Raw genomic sequence first — 21,043 nt, 5'->3', positions numbered from 1 at the left:
CAGCTTGCTATAGGACGCCGACGTGACTACACTTGAGGGGCACGCCTTTAATTTGTAGTCAGCTGACTGTTGCTTTCGAAAGCGATAAGATGTCTTGAATCAATCGCCCTATAAGAATAGCGATTGTATTCTCATTATTAGAAGAGGTCGTTTGAAGGCATACGCCTACTTTGCCTTGCTAGTAAGTAGTGACCGCGCAGTTAGATCTCCTATCTTTATGCCTTAATACAACCACTAGCAATATTACTACTTTAATGTAATCGTTGCTATCGACTCGTACAAGTATCACTACCTAAGATACTAATACTTATTATTGTTAGATGTAGAGAAGGGAAGTCTGACAAAAGTACTCTGTAGTTGGCTAGTAATAAGGTAAAGTGGGCTTGTTGTAGCTAAGTAGGTAACCCCCTACTGTACTAAATGTAGTTGGTGCTAGCTTAAGCCTCTCCTCTCCTATTGCCTCGCGATTGCTCTAATCCTAAATTAATTGACGCTGCTTGTATTAATAAGAGAGTAAGTGTTATAAGTGGCAGTAGGAAACTTAGTAAGTTGGGGGGGAATAGATGCAATACAATCTCTTATTTACAGTTTACTATTTAGGAGAAATACAGTAACTACTTAGCGCGAATGGTAGAGTAGGAAGAAGCAAAGAGTTAATGCATAAGGAGACTTAGTAAATGCATTCTAAGAAAAGTAGGTTCTTAGAATCTTCCTTGGGTATAGTAAAACAAGATAGAAGCTAGAGACTACTGAATGTCTAAGTTCCTAAAGAAATTATACATTGCAGGTCCGCCATCTAGAAACACCTGCAGCTAGACTAAGGAAGAGTAAGACTCCAGCTCAGTATTACCTTCTGTATCTTGCAAGCAAGTCCTCCAACTACTAAAGAGCAGTATTATCAAGTTCGCTGTAACTAGCTGCTTAAGATATAGAGTTCTAGGGAATCCATGTCGTTAGAGAGCCTCCAAGGCGTAGGAGAGTTATAGAGGAGGTAGTAGTAGTATTAGTTTGTATATTACATGCATTATTGGATTTAGTCTTCAGCTCTGTATCGACTCGAGCATGCCTAACAATAGAGAGATAATAACAGTAATAATAGGTTGCTACCATTTCACAATAGCTTGAATTCACAGCATTGCTTCCCCTAATAGCCTTTATGCCTCCAATATTGTAACCCTTATACAGACTATTGCAGTAATTGCCGCATTAACGTCGCCGCAACACGCCGCACCATATGGCGCGCGTGTCCCAAAAAAAGACCAACACCTCAGCCTCCCCTATACTACCTAAGCAGCCTCCACTCGTTTCTTCCCTTGATCCCGGGTCCAATGACACGCCTCTTGAACCGGGCTGTCAACCGAACACTGAACCAAATCTCGAAACGAACCACGAAACGAACCACGAAACGAACCGCGAACCGTCCCGAGCCTCCATCACGTCCGAACAACCCATCATCGCCGCCGCCGGCCAGGCTTTCTCGAATGTCCCTGCCGGCCAAAGCCAAGCCGGCGCTGCTGCTAATGGCGCCCCAAATACGAAAAGTCCCATATGTCTCACGTCGCGTCTTCTCCTCATGGTTGATCTCGAACCAATGTCCCCTATACCTAACCTTTCAACCCCCTCTTGCTTACTGACATTGAATCTCAACAGTACCACCAGTTCATGGTTGAGCTGACGGAAACCAACCCGTCCCCCTGGTCCACGCACGGACAAGACAATTCGTCAGGAATACCCTTGGCAGGCTTGCAACACCCGCACGTGATATCGTCGTCAAAAACACTGTAGTCAACATCGGCTTGATCCGGCGCAGCACCCGCTTGGTCCGCGAGGTCCAGCAGGATCGCTCCATCAAGAACCGTCGCCGCAAAGCCATCTACAGATCCCACATAAATACACCTGTGCCTCATTCGCCCGCCGCAATACACATTGCACCAACAAGGACTCCCTCGCCATCAATCAGCTGGCCCAGCTCGCTCGCCTCACGGCGCTTTGCGTCCACGCAAATGTAAACACGTACTGCTCCACACTCTCTACCTTCCAGGTAGGCTAACGAGGGCTCCAGCGATAACGACAGCGACGATGGCTTGTATCTTGAGGAAGATGTCGACAGCGACAGGCACGAAACGTCGTCGCCTGTGGCCACTCGGCGGGACAAGAACATGCTCCATTCGTAGTCTTCTGCTCCTCTCGATGATACGGCTCTCAGTCCGGAACTGGGGCGCGGCCGGCGGAGGCCTGACAAAGATTGTCTGGCGTCGTTGAACGGGGGAGGATCCGATTCCCTTAACCATTCTCCCGACAACAGCATCCAAGTCAACCAAGACCCCGACTCGTCTCTACTCATGCCGAAGACCTCATCCCGCCCCCACCCGGTCCGCCCCAAGACTTACCAGACCCCCCTTGTCGAGGACGAGAATGACGAGGGAGTCTTGTATGACGAAGAAGACAAGGGCGAGGACAATGACGACGACCACGACAACCACAACGACAGCAATGGCAAAGACGAAAAGCACATGGCAAACGACGCTACAGCAAGACACGACCATGACGCATCACATACGCTCACCGTCACCCCCGATATCACAACAACTGGTGACCAGAAGCTGCTCCAGGCCATCAAACAGTTGCGCAGCGGCGCCATGCTCACGGACAACTCCGTTCGCGCGCTGCAGACGAAGATGGCGAAGAGCATAGGTTTGGATAGCAGCATTGCCATCGTTGGATCCTCTGTATTTCTTCCGAGCCCGCAATACAACCGCCGTCCAGGCTGCCGTCACCAGTGCGCCGGGGTGTCGTTACATCCTTGTACGCCTTCATCCATCATCAAGGCCCGCCAAAGCACTAATCCCATGCCCTCTGTCCCAAAGCTCCAGTCCAGTCTACTACCGCCTACCCTGCTCGAAACCAAGCCGTCGTGGACGCAAGCCATCACGCAAGGCACCAACGTTCCACTCAATACTGTCCCCTCACAATACCGACAACGAATTAGAAAGCGCCTCTCGGAGCAGCAACTTCACAGCGCCCCTTCGGTCCCAAGCGGCGGCCCATCATCAAGGGACACGGCATCCGGCACCACCGGCGTCCGCACTACCATCCACTACGGCGTCATGTACAGCACCGCCGCAGTCCCCGACCCTGTCTTCTGCACCACCGCCGCCTATTGCACTACTAGCCTTGTCATCATCACACGTCGTCGACATGCAACCCAAGACGGACCAAGGCACAACCAGGGCCGACAACTCCGGGGCCCTGCCCGGTGCGCGTGCCAGAATTGACGCCATCGCCAAGCATATTGCAGCCCTGGAATCAAGCTCCATGTCAGACACGCCATCATTGCTTAGGGATGTCTGGAATCGGCAAGAACGCCTATACAGGAAACAGAGCGACAACACAACAGGGCAGCGCAGCATGTTACTGCCCAGCTTGAAGCATTAGATAAGGTGCTCTGCAGACTAATCTAACAGACAATAGCAACTGGCCACTCACGGTATTAGAGTAGGCGAAGAGGGTCGCCGAATTCTTATTGCAGGGAGCAGCAACATTGTGCGCTCAAGGGGGAACGACTTATAACGTCAATGTCCGGAGAATCGTTGAGAGCCACACACACACACACACACACACACACACACACACACACACTGGCTGGAAATGGCCCGGAAGGCGACGGAAGCAGAAGCCATATGGGCGTTGCCGCTGCGACTGCGGCTGCAGCAGAGGTAGCCGAGCGTGCGTCAGGCTGTCCAGGCGAGGGAGCAGACAGCGATGGCGGTTAGCGATGCAAAGCAGGCCCTTGAGACGGCTGAAGCGGCGTATAAGGCATGCAGGGATCAGGATATCCTGCAAGGCGCCCTCGATGCAATAAGCAAGCAGATCTAAGGAGATTGCATAGATAGGGCGGCGCAACATGATGCTCCTTGGCTGCATCGTTGGCGGACTCATTAATGTAGACAATATATAGTGAGAGAGCCCACCACGTCGGGACCACGTGTGGTAGGCGTTTCTTAAGTCTGTCGAGCTGCACATTGTGTATTTTGCGTTCCAACGTTCCCAAGAATTAATCCAGGGCACACATTCTGCGCGTTGCGTTCTCAACTAAGTCCTAAGACGGAAGTCCTAAACCTTTTGGGTATCTTTGACGGCAGTACAAGCGCTAATCAAGCTGGAGCTATCTCGGCTACGGCGACGGCGGCGGCGGCGGCGGCTTTAGTCACTTACTGTTACTGACAGGCCGACCTGGGAGCGGGTTCGACGAGCTGGCACTATATACTATTACTGCTTGTCCTAACCAGGCATAATTAATGTCACGCGCGGACGCAGTAGAGCTCAAAGGGGGCTATACTGTTAACGCTACAAATGATCCTTTTGATATACACAAATCGTCCAACTGCCCCAGCAAATGCGTCATATTTACCAACAACCAAGAGCTGTGCCATCCAAGCGCTACAGAACCACAAGCGTCCATCAGGATAATACATCCTCATCAAAGCAGTACAAGTACTTAGCGAGTAAGCAAAAGTTACACCATACGTGCGTGAACCAAAAGAATAGTGCATGCGAGGCTCCAGCCAGGCCTAAACAGAAAAGCTTGGCGTTAACCAATAGGCCACAGTTCTATTCCAGTCTCTTACTTACCTCTTATAGTAAAGGATGCGTTTCTCTTGTAATGCGACGCCGTCGAGAACATTAGGGCACCCAGACAACAAGACAGTAGTGCCCTATATCTTCAATAGCATGCCTCCGTGAATCTTCTGATATAAAGTTATGTAATCAAAATTCGATCGAACATTTCGTGTATTTGATTAGGAACTGAATAGCAGTAATTATTCATAGTATAGCACAGAAGGGCAGTTACTATCCGTAGACTCAGAAACTATCCGATACCGCATCATAATCCTATCACTCTTCCAGGCTGTCAACTCACACACTCTCTCTTTCTTTTAGAACGTCAGCTCAAATCACCCTTTTAAAACCCCAATATTCCCATCTTTTAGGATAGTAACCGCACCATCCAGGGTTGACCTTTGCCAACCTAATAGACTAACTCAGGGTCAAATCAATCATGCGGCAGAGGTAGGTAGATGCTCTTGAACAGTTCCCTCGTCAGATAATGTACAAAGCCACCCATCCTGATCGAGAAATGCTAGACTATCGGAAGTTCCCCTTGGAACTGTTAACTGTGCCAAAGAACTGACCCAGACAATCGAGCAATGGTCCTTAGTAATGGTGTACCTACACTGGAAGGGCGTCTGATTTAGTCAAGGTACAGGAACTTACGTTGTCCATGGTAGTGCAAATCAACCTTAACCGGCCCAAGCCTTTACATTGCAAAACACAGATGAATAGATGTAAAAGATCAATTTGACAGGTGTACTTTATTAATACAGAAGCCAGTCTCAGTTCGAGGTTCAACATTGAGATCGGCAGATAAATTTACTATAGGTGTTTCTTTACAGCAGGAAGTTTAAAGCTGTAACATACAGCAGAACGCTCCATTTCAAGACCAGCAGTTGTGTTAGACAATATTCAAGCAGTTAACTTCCATCAAAGGGGCAATTTAATCCAGTAGCTGAACACTTACGTTTCAGACTGGACTTTAGGCTTATAGTCCTCTTTAAAAGCCCAAACGTGTAAGCAGCCTCTTTTCAATACCACCAAAAGTCAGCTATTATCAGGCTTAAATAACAACTAAGTCGTGCTAGTATCTTTAAGCTGTAAGGATGCAATCTTAACGAAGGTCCAGCACAGACTACAGGATTCTCAGGTCTCATGGAGAGAAGCTTAATAAAATCTCGTTGCTCCTAATGTCCAACCTCCTTCACGTATGACTCTTCATAGAGGGCTAGAGCAGTTCTCTCAGCTACATCAAGCGTCTGCAGATTAAACTCCATAGGGAGTCTAGACGTCGCATCAACAATAATAAAGCTTATAAAAACTACAACCTTCAGGACAAATAGCAAAGTCAATAGGCATACCAATACCGGAAGCCTTTAAAGGCCTGCAATATACCTGCAGCTCTTCTCATTTTTAGGTTTCCCTAACCATCCCTAGTTAACAAAGAATGGCCAGTTTGGACATCCTCTAATGTCCAGAATGCCGAACTCCGTAAGTTGACAGATGGTCTGGCAATTCGAATCGCAGGTTCAGACTGAGCCGTGGCACTATAGAAGTAAACTAGACTGCAACTGGACAACTATTGAATTTTGGTTACTGGGGACAGAGCAGCGCCGTGTGTAATTTCCAAGGGCTCAGATCGTTGCCGATACAGGCAACCATGACTTGTCGGAATTCGCCACGATGTGATTGGCAGGGTTTTATACGAGACGAGACGGCGATCATGGATCCATCGGAGTTGAGTGAGACGCATTCAGGCAGCTACAAGACTGCATCGATGAGGTTTGGTATCACCACTGAGTCCCATACTGCGATCGCCTTGTCTGTTGACGCTGCTAGAGCTGGTATCGAGAATTCCCACATGTCGTCATCTTCAGCGCAGACCAGGATTGCGAGATCATTGCCGCGAAAGGTCATACATACCGAGTGGACGAAGTGTCGCTAGGACTGAAAAGACCTACGGTGGGCGGTTACTGTCATCATGCCACACTGTGACATCTCGGTTTCCGCATGTTACTATCATTGTTCCTGGTGTGCTGAAGCGCATTATACGAAAACACTTTCCTCGTGCTTGACAGTTCTTTGGCGGGTGTATCTAAGAGTCGATATTAAGAAGACCTAATTAGTCGAACCTGACGAAACTGTGATATCTCGAGCACTGCATATGACAGTTTCAGGGTCTTGTGAAACCGTGAGGCGTGCAATAAAGTCGTCTACTGTATTTTTAAGGTTCCTTGCAACAAAATAGTGTATGAGCGGTGTTTTCGTCTTGTCGTACAGGGTATCCCTGTACGTATGTACGTGTAGGACTGAGGGCTCCAAATAGGTATATATAGGCCTATTAGTTACCCTATTCCCCTTTCTATAGATGGACCATTTTTGACCCTGTATATCTGACCCCTATACGCGACACATCTCATCTGAGCCTGCAGCAAAGAAGAGTAGGGGCAGAATGACGGGACAACGCTGAAAAGCATTCTAGGATGTCTCGTGAGCTGACCGCTAAATATTTCAAGTAGTTGTATAAGTTCTGTTGCCTAGGATTATAGCATGTCATTGAGTCTAGACTTCTTTGCTTGCCCAACTAGGCTTGTCTGAAGACGCGACAAAGCGTCTGCTGCGAATGCCACAAGATTCACTTTTCCTAATTCTAAAAGCATAAAGATCCATGATGAAATACCAGGTCCTGTCATAAACTCTTTGAGGAGTGACAGGAACTCATCATCAAATGCTTGATTGACTGGATCCACCAAGTGAAGATGATGGGTGCCACGACATAGTCGCACAAACACCCAGACGGCTGAGCTCGGAAAACTTGAAGAGGCCCTTTGCTTCCGTGTCTGTTTCAAGCATCTCCCGAACACAGGCCCCCAAGAGACATGTGTGAGGACGAAGAAAGGCGGAGCAGAGATTTGGATCGTCTAATATCAACAAAGCCTGCCGCAACGAACGATGACATAGCCTCATCTTGGAGCATTCGTCAATCGTAGCCAAAGAGCCCAAGATCTTCCTAATATCTCGTAGCTCAAAGCGTTTAGCCGTAGAGACTGCAATAGCCTGAACAAATTTTCTCGACATCCAGCGGATCTTTCGCATAGGTGATCCATGTCAGAGCCTGGCGCGCAACAAAACTCTGCTCCGAGGACCATACCGAGGTCTTGTAAGTGACAAGGGCCTTCCACTTAATTTCAAACTCTGCTTAAGCTGCATCTACTGCTACGGCTAGTGACGAGCTCTTATCTAACGAAAACACTAGTTGACAAGCAAGCAAGCCCCTAAGAAATTTCCGTCTGCCGTTTCGGTAATGTGAGGTGTATAGGGATTCAAACGGCTAGGATTGGCTTCAACAAACTCTTTAACTGCATTTCGTTTCTCCGCGAGTTTCTCTATGTCGAGTTGGGTAGTTTTGTCGTCGAGTGGTTGTACTAATACTCAAGTGCGACGGCTTAATATAACCACCTTGATTGGCGTTTTGGACAGAGCTTCGTCTGCGAGGCCACTGATTAATACATCTGGATCGTCACAGATACCCAATCCATATATAATCCAGTAAACTGGTCGCTCAAAGACGTCTTCAAGATTCTCACTTGCGGCCGCAAGCAGTCTTTCCTACACAAAGTGACTAGGGCAATTGACTAGCGTTTTCGCTGCGAGAGCAAGGCGCGCGACGTGATCCTGGAATTGCCGCGAGTACTTGACTAACTGAAAGGTAAGCGTTTCGAAGAGCGAGATGACTAATCTTGAATTCGGTTCATTGCCCCGAAAAGAGAAGTGAAGGCACGTTTTGCCAAACGATTTCACCCAGTGACTGATGAAGGAAGCCAAGACTGCTTTTCCCGAGCCCATAAGGGCATAAAATCACTGTATTCTTAGCTTAACTGACAATCCATTAATTAAGGTATAAGATGTAATGTTTAAGAGACCCTAATTACAAGTCCCAGGTCCAATAATGTTGTTAGGCGATACTGAAAACGCATCCGGGGCACTTTCGACCCCAAGGCACTTCCTGATAAGGTCGGAAATTTGCCCCAAACTTAGCTGCCAAGCGTCGTTTCTCCAGAACCCATGCTCACAGACACTTCTTTGGATTCTCCGGATTAGCTTCCTTGGCGCTAGGTTTGAAACTTTTGGAAATCAAGCGACATTATAACGGTTGACGAACATTAGTACTAGAACCTGGTTCGGCAGATCTAGTGTTATCAATGGCCATTTTTCTATTACTATCTTATTCCTCTTAGTAACTTCCTAAAGAGGTATAATTGATAAGACTGCAAACTTACCTTAGTACCTAACCTGAAAAGATCTATTTTCTCTTACTTGTAGAAGGTTGCAATCTTAAGTTCCTCTAAGAAAGATTTAAAGTTATTGTAAGTTTCTTTAAACTCTAGGGAGTCTTTTCTTAATAGGGCGACGTGCAGTCCAGCTATTACGCTAACTTTTTATTACAACCTAACAAGTTACAGGTAATGCAGCCCTACTAGGCAAGGCAGGGTGCAGGCAGTATAGCATTTATATAGATAAGAAATAAGGGTTATACAGATAACTCCTTAGAGACAGAAGAACTAGGGAAGGTTACATAAAGATAAGAAGGACTAATAGGCAATAAGTAGTCTATACTAGGGACTAACTTTTAGATTATAGTCCTAAATTAAGGACTAACTTTAAGATAGTAGTCCTAATAATAAGACTTAAGAATATAAGGATATTTATTCTATATAAATAAATTACCTTCTATAGCTCTTTAGTAATTAACTTTATAATTTACTCTACTATAAGTAACTCTTAAATTATCCTTCTATTATAATTATAATAAGTTATTTATAATTTAAATATATAACTAATTACTATATTCTTACTAATAAGATTACTAATAAGCTAATAAGACTCTAGTACTATTTATTAAGTACTAACCTTAGCTACTTATTAGTAGAAATACTACTATTAAATATTTAATTATAATACTTTAATTACTCCTATTTAGTAAGTTAACTTCTATACTTACTAAATAATTAAGGATATAGTACTTATTACTACTCTAACTTTATTCTCTATTAATTCTAAGGGTAAGACTCTAGCTACCCTTAAGAATTTTAATAAAGAAATAAAGAATACTAAGAACTCTAATAATAAGTTTAACTTTACTAAGAAAGTCTATAATACTTTATAGTAATATATTTAAAAAAATAACTCTAATATTACTTAAATGCAAGCTATAGTAAATAAGACTATTACTAAATTAGAAGCTAAGAATAAGGAAGCTAGTAAGTTAGGCTAAGAGGTCTATACCCTTTAGGCTGCAGCTAGTATTATCTTAATACCTATAGATAAATGCAAGAAGCTCAAACTTAACTTACTATCTGCCTACAATAGTACTAGTAGACAACTTAAGGGATTTCTTATTTAAATTTGCACCTACTAAACCTTCTATATAGCTAACTTTAGGAGTAAAACTAAGTAAGAAATTTATATAGCTACCTTCCTTAAAGGAAAAGTACTTACTTAATTCAAACTCTTTATAGAAGAATTCCTATAGAATAATAGAAATACTAATACATACTTAATAGAGACTTAAGATATTTTCTTAAGTATAATAGAATTTAAATACGCCCTCTAAACTCTATTCTAGGACCCTAATAAAAAGAGGTAGGCTAAGAGAGACTTAGTTAACCTTAAATAGAATAAGTTAGCCTCCTACTATACAGCTAAGTTCTAAAGGCTTATAGTTTAATTTAATATTACTAATAAATTAAGAATCTTTATATTCTACTAAGGACTAAAAGAAGAAGTTAAGGACAAAATAGTTAAGCTTAATACTCCTACTAACTTCCTACAATATATAGTACTTACTATTTGAATTAATACTTACTTATATAAATAATATAAAGAAAAGAATAAGAATTAATACCTCTAAGCTAATATAGGAAAATAATATATTCCCTAGGGGCCTTAATAACTAAATAACTATAATAGTAATTAAAGAACTAACTAATAGTATAGTAGTAGACTAAGTACTACTTATAAATACTATATAGAATTTATAAATATTAATATAACTTATAAGAATAAATAAGCCCTATAATGCAACTCTAAGAGTAGTATTTATTTTAACTGCAAAAAGCTAGACTATATTACTAGGGACTGCAGATAGCTTAAATAACTTTAGAACTAACTACTCCCTAAAAATACTAAGAAAGCTAATATTGTAAGAAAAGAAGTCCCCTATAAATAACTCTTATAAACTACCTACTATAGTAATAGCTGCCTTATATACTAAGGTAGTAAGGAATAAGTAAGTTAGTACTTAAGAGAGCCTAAAAATAAAACTATAATTATCTTTAGGAAATTTAAGTATAGAGATATTTAAATTATAGAAAAATGAAACTAGTAGCTTATTATAAAACTTATTTAAGTATAAGATACTGTATAAGTATAGTTAAGTAATCCTAATATACTAGAAACCCTCTAAACTATTAAAGTATAACTATAGTAAAGAATTTAGGCTTAAGAAGACTACTAAAGACAACTTATACTTAAAGAAGACTTAGTTAACTTAGTATAGGAAGAAATAAGTCTAACTAACTAACTTACTAAAATAGTAGCTATAGGAAGAAAATAAGTAAAAACCTTATTCCCCTAACTACAATTTAATATTAGAGAAAGAACCCCTTAAGAAACTATTAAAATTCTTAGAGAATAAATAAGCTCTAAATATACTTTTAACTTAGGAGAATTACTAAATGAATTTCTCCTACTAAGTAAGATAGAATAAAGAGTAGCTAAATAGCTCCTTAAGCTTAAATAAATTAAAAGCTTAACTTAATTTAAAAGTCCTAATTTTAAAATTAAGTAAGAGATAAAGTAGAGACTTAGAAATTTTAACCCCTATAATAGAATAAAGCTATAAGAGTATAAAATTAATAAAGGCAATAATATTAATTTAGATAAACCCTTAGTTTTATAAATGTATTTAAATACTAGCTGTACTTAAATTAACTAATAACTAAATATTAATAAAATATACAATAATTAAGAAATACACTTCTATAGTACAGAAGATATTAATATTAATAATAGACTTAAAGTCTAAATTTAGGAAAAACCCCTATTTAGAGATAATAAGCTACTTAAACCTACTTATAGATAATACTATAGAATTTTCTAAGTAGATTATATTTACAATAAATGCAAAATTTACTTTTACTTAAAAGAAGAATACATTTTCTACCTCTAGTAATAAGATTAGGAACTTATCCTAAGAGTCTACTAAGACTTAGAATTTAATATATAGAAAGTTAAGGAATACCTTACTAAGTAGCTCTACTTCTAGTTAAGCCTAAAGTATCCTATACTCTATATTAATTATATTACTAAATATTAATTAGACTATATATTTAATAAGTATAAGTACTATTATAAAGGAAAAGTATAAGCCTAGAGAATGCAAATTAAGGAAAAGAACTCTAGTAAGAAGTTAAAAAACTAGGAATACTAACTGTAAAGGGACTACAGATAGTAATACAATATAAGAAGTCCCTATATACTACAACTAGGGAAGACAATAAATACCTCTTCCTAGAAGCTATTATTAATAAGTAGCCTATATAGATTATAATTAATAGTAGAGCTTAAGTAAACTTTATATTACTACAATTAATAAATTAATAATAAATTGTATAGAGACTTAAGGATAAGCTATACGCCCTTTAGAATATAGAAGGAGAAATAGTTAAGTACAATAGAGGTACTATTAGTAAAGAGACTATACAACTCTCTATAGTAATCTATAATTATTAAGAATAATTAGTCTTTAATATTATAAAGATAGGACAATTAAATATTATTTAAGGAGTCCTATAGCTATAAAAATATAATTTAAATATTAGTTAGAAGGCTAATTAACTTTAATAGAGAGATTCAGCTATAGAAGTGCATTATATACTGCAACCCCTAAGTAAATATAGATAATAGAAATATATTACTTATATTAAATAAATTGAACCTATAAAAGATAAGTAATTTAAATTCTTTATTAATAATTAGTAGGAAGAAGAATAACTATCCCTAATCCCTGCAGAATACTGCAGTTATAAGAAGTTATTTACTAAAGAATTAAAAATAGGCTTACTAGAATATAGTCCTTAGGACTATAAGATTCCTATTAAGGAAGGGGAATACCTAAAGTTTTATAAACTTTATAGACTTAATAAAAACTAATAGGAAGAACTTAATAAGTATATTAATAAAAACCTTAGAAAAGGTTATATTTAATTATTAATATCCCCAGTAGAATACCCTATTCTATTTGTACTTAAGAAGAATAGTAAACTACAACTCTATATTAACTATTAATAACTTAATAATATTACAATTAAGAATAGCTACTTATTACCTCTTATTATAGAATTTTAAGACCTACTCTATAGAGCTAAATAGTTTATAGCCCTTAACCTTAAAGGAGCCTACAATCTAATTAGAATTAAAGAGGGAGAAGAATAGAAAATATACTTCTATATGCAAAGAGGCAATTATAAGTACCTTATTATACTTTTTAAACTTACTAATACTCTAGCCTCCTTTTAAACTATAATTAATTACATTCTATAAGAATATTTAAATGTATTTATTATTATTTACCTTAATAATATTCTTATTTTCTTACCTACTCTTAAGATTTACAAAAAATATATTTATAAAGTACTATAGAAGCTACAAAAAGCTAAACTTCTAGTAGAACTTAAGAAAAGTATATTCTACAGCTAATAAGTTAACTACCTTAAATTTACTATTACCCCTAGTAAGATTTATATAAATAATAAGAAAATTGCAGTAGTTAAGGACTAGCCTTAACTCTAGAATATTAAAGACATCTAATTATTCCTTAAATTTATTAATTTCTACTAATAATTCCTTAAGGGATATTCTAGTAAAATTAACTCCCTTATTAAGCTTATATGCAAAAATACTACTTTTAAATAGACTAATAAATAAAATAAGGCCTTTAAGGATATTAAGTAATAAGTTCTATTAAAATTTATTTTAATAATTCTAGACTCTAGAAAACCCTTTAAGCTTAAGACTAATACCTTAAATTATACTATTAGTAGATAACTTAAATAATATAATAAAGAAGGAAGACTGCATTCTTATAGCTTCTTCTCTAAGAAACTCAGTAGACTTAAATTTAACTACTAAATCTACAATAAAGAACTTATAGTAATTATTAAAGTATTTAGAGAATAGAAACTACAACTTTCTAGTACTAAGTATAAAGTTAAAGTCTATACTAACTATAAAAACCTAGCCTACTTTATAATATTAAAAGCCCTTAATAAGTAATAAATTAAATAACGTACACGCATAGCGAGTCGGCCAACATAGCGAGCCGGCCACTCCTTATCGCTAGAAAAAGCCCCTTTTCTAACTATTTATTAAAAAGTAGATTCTTAACTAATAAAGACCTAGTTTTTAGTATTAGATAACGATAAGAGTTAGATTTTAAGAAATAATATTGTAGAAATTATTGTCTCTTCCTAACCCTAGGTTCTTAGTAATCCTCTTATCTAGAGGCCTAGATAAGAGGTAAGCTTAGTAATATAGGCTAGAAAGAGATAATAATTTTAATACTATTATTTCTTAAAATCTAACTCTTATCGTTATCTAATGCTAAAAACTAGGTCTTTATTAGTTAAGAATCTACTTTTTAATAAATAGTTAGAAAAGGGGCTTTTTCTAGCGATAAGGAGTGGCCGGCTCGCTATGTTGGCCGACTCGCTATGCGTGTACGTTAGTCTAAATTCCTCTTAGAATTCAACTTCTAAATTATCTATATTAAAGGAATAGAAAATAGTAGAGCTAATACCTTAAGCTAAAGACTAAACTACAAAACCCTAGTACTAAATAAAACTCTTATTATTTTAAAGTAAGATAATAAAGGCAACTTAGTACTAGTATAGAAACTTATTATAATTAGTACTTATATTAATACTAGTACAACTAGTAGAATAATACTTAAATAAATTAGAGAAATTTATAGTACTTATATATATAAATACTAAGGAATTACAAAAATCTTTAAGTAAATTTAATAATACTACAATAAGAAAGTTACATAAGTAGAAGTAGCTTTTGCAATTAAGAATTGCAAAATGTATAAGAAAAGTAAGAATAGTCTGCACAAATCCTATAGATAGCTGCAACTACTACTAATTCTACTAGAAGTATAGTATTTAATCTCTTTAGACTTTATTATTAAACTCTTAAAGTTAAGAGAACTACTTATAAAAACCTAGTATAATAGTATACTAGTTATTATTAATTAACTTACAAAGTATACCTACTTTATTCTATACTTAGAATTAAGTATAGTAGAAGACCTTATATATACATTTTTAAAATACATTATTAGCAACTATAGATTACTAAAAGAAATTATATTAAATAGAGATAAGTTATTTACATTTAAATTTTAGAAATCCCTAATCTTACAATTAGGAGCTAATTACAAGCTATTAACTACCTTCTATTTGCAAACTAATAGACAAATTAAATAAATTAACTAAATTCTTAAATAATACCTATAGTATTATATTAATTACAATTAAGACAATTAAGTACTACTACTACCTATAGCCTAATTTACCTACAATAACGTAGTTCACAAGTGAATGAATCACACAAGTGAGTGAATCACTTTTCTAGACTTTGTACGACCTACCTTTCCCTTTAATTTTCTCCACCTACAACTATGGTACGACATTCAAACGAAAGCGATTTAGTCCTAGCGCTTAATGCGCTCAAATCAAACCCAAAATTAAGCGTGCGAAAGGCTGCATCTCACTATAATGTGTCATTCTCTACCCTCCAGCGACGAAAACACGGCCAACCTGCCAGACGCGACATCCGACCACCCTGCCAGAATTTAACCTCGTACGAAGAGGAGACTATTGTGCAATACATTATTGACCTGGATTCGCGAGCATTTTCGCCACGCCTTAGTGCTGTTCGAGAAATGGCCGATCGACTGCTTCGCGACCGCGGCGCGCGACGCGTCGGAACAAACTGGGCCTCAAACTTCGTACGACGACGACCTGAGCTCCAGACGCGTTTTAATCGAAGAATCGACTATCAGAGAGTCCTCTGCGAAGATCCGGACGCGTATCGCGCGTGGTTTTCCCTCGTACAAAACACAATTGCGAAGTACGGGATAGACGATACCGATATCTATAACTTCGATGAGACTGGGTTTGCGATGGGCAAGATGTCCTCTGAAATGGTTGTTACAGCCTCTGAACGACGTGGCAAGCCAAGAGGAGCACAACAAGGGAATCAGGAATGGGTTACAGTAATCCAGGGCATTGGGTCGTGCGGCTATTCTATCCCGCCGTACATCATCTTTGCAGGCAAGGTCCATCTTGACTCCTGGACGTGCGACAGCCCCCTCCCACCCGACTGGGTAATTACACTTACAGAAAATGGTTGGACGACAAATGAGAAAGGCCTAGAATGGGTAAAGCACTTTGATTTCCATACAAGGAGTCGTACGAAGGGTGCTTACCGCCTCCTCATCCTTGATGGCCACGAAAGCCACCATTCTGTCGATTTTGAGCTATACTGCAAGGAGCAGAACATTATTACGCTCTGTATGCCCCCTCATTCATCGCACAAGCTCCAGCCTCTTGATGTTGGGTGCTTTAGTCCCTTAAAACGGGCGTACAGCCAAGAAATCGAGGTCCTTATGCGGGTGCACATTACGCATATTGCAAAGGAAGACTTCCTCCCAGCCTTTTATAAGGCGTACGACAAGGCAATGACAACATCAAACATTCAAGCAGGCTTTAGAGCAACTGGCCTTGTCCCGTACGATCCGGAATATGTGATTTCACAGCTAGATGTGAAGCTTCGTACGCCATCACCTCCAGGTTCTTCTGCTGGCTTACCAGCAGCTTGGGTCCCAAAGACGCCAAACAACCCAATTGAGTTTGATTCACATTCTGATTTTATTACGAATCGCATCGTACGACATCAGAATAGCTCCCCAACGTCAATTATTGGGTATATGCAGCAGCTGAAGAAAGGAATTATGGTGGTAGCCCATAACCAGGTTTTGATGCAGGCACAAATGACTGAGTATCAAGAGGCAAATGAGCGTATGAGCCGCCGTCGCCGTACGAAAAAAAAACAGCTTCAGAAAGGTGGAACACTTACAATCAATCAGGCAAAAGATATAAAGTCTCAAATTGATGTAACAGAGCAGTTACAGGTAGAAACAGGTCAAAGTAGTGGTCGTGCGAGGAGGACAGAAACGCGCGCGCGACGATGTGGCATCTGCGGAGAGACTGGACATAATGCTCGCACATGTCAGAAAGTTGAATCTACCTCTGAAGAAGAGGATTCTAAATAGTTTGAATTAATTTAAGGTGTTATGGTTAATTTCTCTTACACTTTGTCGTACGGGTGCTAGAAAAGTGATTCACTCACTTGTGTGATTCATTCACTTGTGAACTACGTTAGTACTATTAGAGAAAGTATACTTTACTTACCCTTCTACCTTAACTACAAATTCTAACCTACTGCATATAAATAACTTTAATAAGAATTATAAGTACTAAAAGCTATAGTAAATTATAATAAACTATAAGAACTCTAGAAAAATATCTCTAATAACTTAGAATTTATTAGAATATAAATAAAGAAATATTTAGACTTATTAAGAATAATAGGACTATTCTTTAAAGAGGGAGATAGTGCGTACTTTATATACTAAAATATTAAAATAAAGTAACTAAATAATAAGCTTAACTACAAAAAACTAGGACCCTTTAAAATTATCTAAAAAATCTTAAATATTAACTTTAAACTAAAGCTCCTAAATATAATAAAAGTCTACTTAGTCTTCTATATTATACTACTAGAATTAGTACTATACAAATTACATACAGAAGACTGCATTATTATAGAAACCTACAAATTAGAGTATAAAGTTAAATAAATTATTAACTATAGGAATAAAAATAATTATAATAAGTATTTTATAAAATAGAAAGGCTACAAATATAAAGACAACTTATAGGAACTAGTTAGGAACCTCTAGTACTCTCTACAGCTACTCTAGGAGTACTATAATTCTTAAATATACCCTCTACTAATAGCCCTAAATTTAAGAAATTATTACTAATTCTAAATAAGAATTAGTCTATATTATTAGGAACTTATATAAATTGCAACTCCTTAACTATACTCTACTTATAGGCATCTAGTGCAGAATCTAGAGTATTAGACTTATTAACTTCCTATATACTCTAATAAAAAATTTTAGCTTAATAATTACAAATTAACTTTTAAGTCCTCTAAATCCTAGACAATTAACTAACTGCAGTTGCTATTAATACCTACAAGTAAGTAAGCTCCTTATAAAGCTTTAATAGCTTCTCACTAGCTTTCTCCTCCTTCTTATCCTACTCCTATTACTAAGTATTTAGCCTCTAAACTATAAACTAGTTAACTTATAAGGAAAAAATACACTAAATAAAAAGTACTTATAAATTAATACTACTAAAATACTATTGCAAGGCTTCTTTACTTTAATGTATATATAATAGTAAGAAGAACCCTTACTAAAATAATAGGCTACTTTTATATAAAAATAATAAGTATAAAGTATATTAGTAGTAATAGAATAAGTATTAAAAAACTTAAGAAGTACAAAATACTTATAATTCTTTATTTCTATTTTCTAAGACTTTAGTTTTAATTTTAATTTTTTAATACAACTTAATATAGTATTAGTATTATAGGAAAATTAAGAAGTAAATTTAATAACTCCCTAATTTAGGAGATACTACCTACTTATATAGTCTTAAGAATAAGACCTTTAGAGAGGAGACTTAATATTACAACTTAATAAGTTATAAGTAATACAGCCCTATTAGGTAAAGTAGAGTGCAAGTAGTACAGTATTTATATAAATAAGAAATAAGAATTATACAAATAACTCCTTAGAGATAGAAGAATTAGGGAAGATTACATAAAGATAAAAAGGACTAATAAGTAATAAGTAATTTACACTAGGGACTAACTTTTAAATTGCAGTCCTAAATTAAGAACTAACTTTAAAATATTAGTCCTAATAATAAGACTTAAAAATATAAGGATATTTATTCTATATAGACAAATTACTTTCTATAGCTCTTTAGTAATTAACTTTATAATTTACTCTACTATAAGTAACTCTTAAATTATCCTTCTATTATAACTATAATAAGTTATCTACAATTTAAGTATATAACTAATTACTGCATTCTTACTAATAAGATTACTAATAAACTAGTAAGACTCTAGTACTATTTATTAAGTACTAACCTTAGCTACCTATTAGTAGAAATACTACTATTAGATATCTAACTGTAATACTTTTTTGTATACTTTATTATCTTATTAGTAATTGTAGTACCTTTATAAGGAGTTCCTAAGAAGAATACTGTACAGGCTAAACTAATAATATTCTAATACTCTTAATTATTTACCCTAAGAATATAAGTCTACTAATTATTAATTTTAATTTAAGTAGGTTAAGAATAAACTTACCTTCTTTATATAGATAACTCTAAGTTTAAGGGAGTATACAATAAAGATAATAGGCAACTACTACAATAGTTAACTATAAGGTAAGCTCTTAGGTGAGGTATTAGAATTATACCTATAGCTATTCTAATTCATCCTTAAGATAATTTAGGAAATCTTTAGCGAAATCATTAATATCCGCTACAGACTTCGTCATAAGTGTCGCTTTAGGCCGTCGGCAGGATAACCGTGGGTCCAAACTCTGGCCGCCATCTGAAGTGGATCCAGATTGCATATGTCTCTAGGCTAGAAGCAATGCGGATCGTCTAGCCAAGTCTTTTTAGCTAGTACGTCCAAGCCCCATAGACAGATACAATTTCAACGCACTGTTAACCGATTTCAGGCTCGTATACTCAAAAGAAATATGCAGGTTTTCATTCTCCCTAGCTTTGCGTGAAATTCTAGCTCGCGCTGCCGGGCGCTTAGTATTAGTAGTAAACATTGCATTTATAAGTAAAGCACGTACAGTCTAGGAGGTCTAAAGTTGAAAACAAGTTGCTGATGCCGTCGTTATTCTACCCCCTTTTTTCTGCGCCGCAAATACAAACCGAATGTGACGACATAAACCCTAGCCACTTACATAGTTCACAATAGAGACAGGATAATAATAAAAACCTCGCACTTTCGACTCATGCAATAAAACGCTTGCTAACATAGCGATTGATTTTAGACAAGTATCGCTTAATGATGGGATTCTTTTAGGTATGCAGGAGTTCTAAATGTGGAAAATCGTATAGCTAACGATCGATGTTAAGTATTACCGCCAGACTCGAAAATCGTCCACACTTGCCTCCTACGAACGGGATGAATATCGACAATACGTGTCGGCGTGTCCGTCGCAGATAGGATACACGCTATTATATCATGAAGGTGCAACATCCAATTTCTCCCCCCACCTGTCTGGTCTAACCCTCTGTAGCAAGCCGCGTCAACCACAAGGAGTAAAGCTCTATCCAGGCAGCATGTGGCATTAGCCTTGTTGCATTAGCTAGACAGCGCCATGGTACAGCAACCAAGAGAGAGAACGACCAGGAGAGAGAAAGACTAATCGGTATGAAAGAGAGAAGGGAAGCGGACGATGCCCTTATACCCGATTTCCCTGGTTTAACTGTCATCGATGATGTTGATATAAGTAAGCGATTGCCGCACCTAGCAGAACTGGGTAGGCGGATTGCGGCGATCTACCGAAACAGTGTCTCAAGAGTCCCTAGCCAGTTTGGCTTCATGAGACCTACCTATCACGGCATGTCCCTATAGCCAGTCAGTCGCCAATTGGAGTTCCAGCTGATGTGACCCTTTTGAAGGCATGCTACGTCGCCTCGGCAAATTCGAGTCAGGTTTGCATGGGGGCATGGCTGACTGCTCAACCGGGCCTCCAACACCTTGTCGATCAGACGATGCAAAAGATTCTCATTCCACTTCAACCACATGGTCGATGCTTGAAGTCCTGTCTGGTGCGCGGAACTCTGTCTCATAGGAAAAGCATTGCAGCCAACACAAAGACGCGCAGTCCAACAATTTTCAACCCAGCAGCGCTATTTGCTCACGACGAGTTTGAGTTGGGTATGTGGCGCCTGAAATATGGAACACTCAATCAGGATTCTTTTAGACACTACTAGGTAAACTTCCTGCCTTTAGAACCTACCAAGCAATAGGATGATCGAATTCGCCTGTCCAGCATGTGCTGTAATCTTGTACAAGTCCTAGGAAACCCAGAATCAGTTGACATCTAATAACAGTGACGTTGGCTTGATCCTGCACAAAGCTGTCCGGTCGTTAAAATACGCTACATGATACTGAATGATGTCAAATA

At 38.0% G+C, this 21,043-nt stretch overlaps 1 protein-coding gene across 1 annotated transcript; it reads left to right on the top strand.

The window, feature by feature from the left end:
• Positions 1 to 1,234: 1,234 nt before the first annotated feature.
• CH63R_14556 (uncharacterized protein) lies at positions 1,235 to 3,275 on the top strand (the record flags this gene model as incomplete). The annotated part of the gene is made up of 3 exons (XM_018309530.1): positions 1,235 to 1,576; positions 2,046 to 2,125; positions 2,207 to 3,275. The coding sequence occupies 3 exons, from the start codon at positions 1,235 to 1,237 to the stop codon at positions 3,273 to 3,275; spliced, it is 1,491 nt and encodes a 496-aa protein (XP_018150502.1).
• Positions 3,276 to 21,043: the final 17,768 nt, after the last annotated feature.

This window comes from Colletotrichum higginsianum, chromosome 12 (genome assembly GCF_001672515.1).
Source record: "Colletotrichum higginsianum IMI 349063 chromosome 12, whole genome shotgun sequence".
Taxonomy (NCBI): domain Eukaryota; kingdom Fungi; phylum Ascomycota; class Sordariomycetes; order Glomerellales; family Glomerellaceae; genus Colletotrichum; species Colletotrichum higginsianum.
The sequence above is the reverse complement of the archived record's forward strand: the minus strand, read 5'-3'. Positions and strand labels throughout refer to the sequence as shown.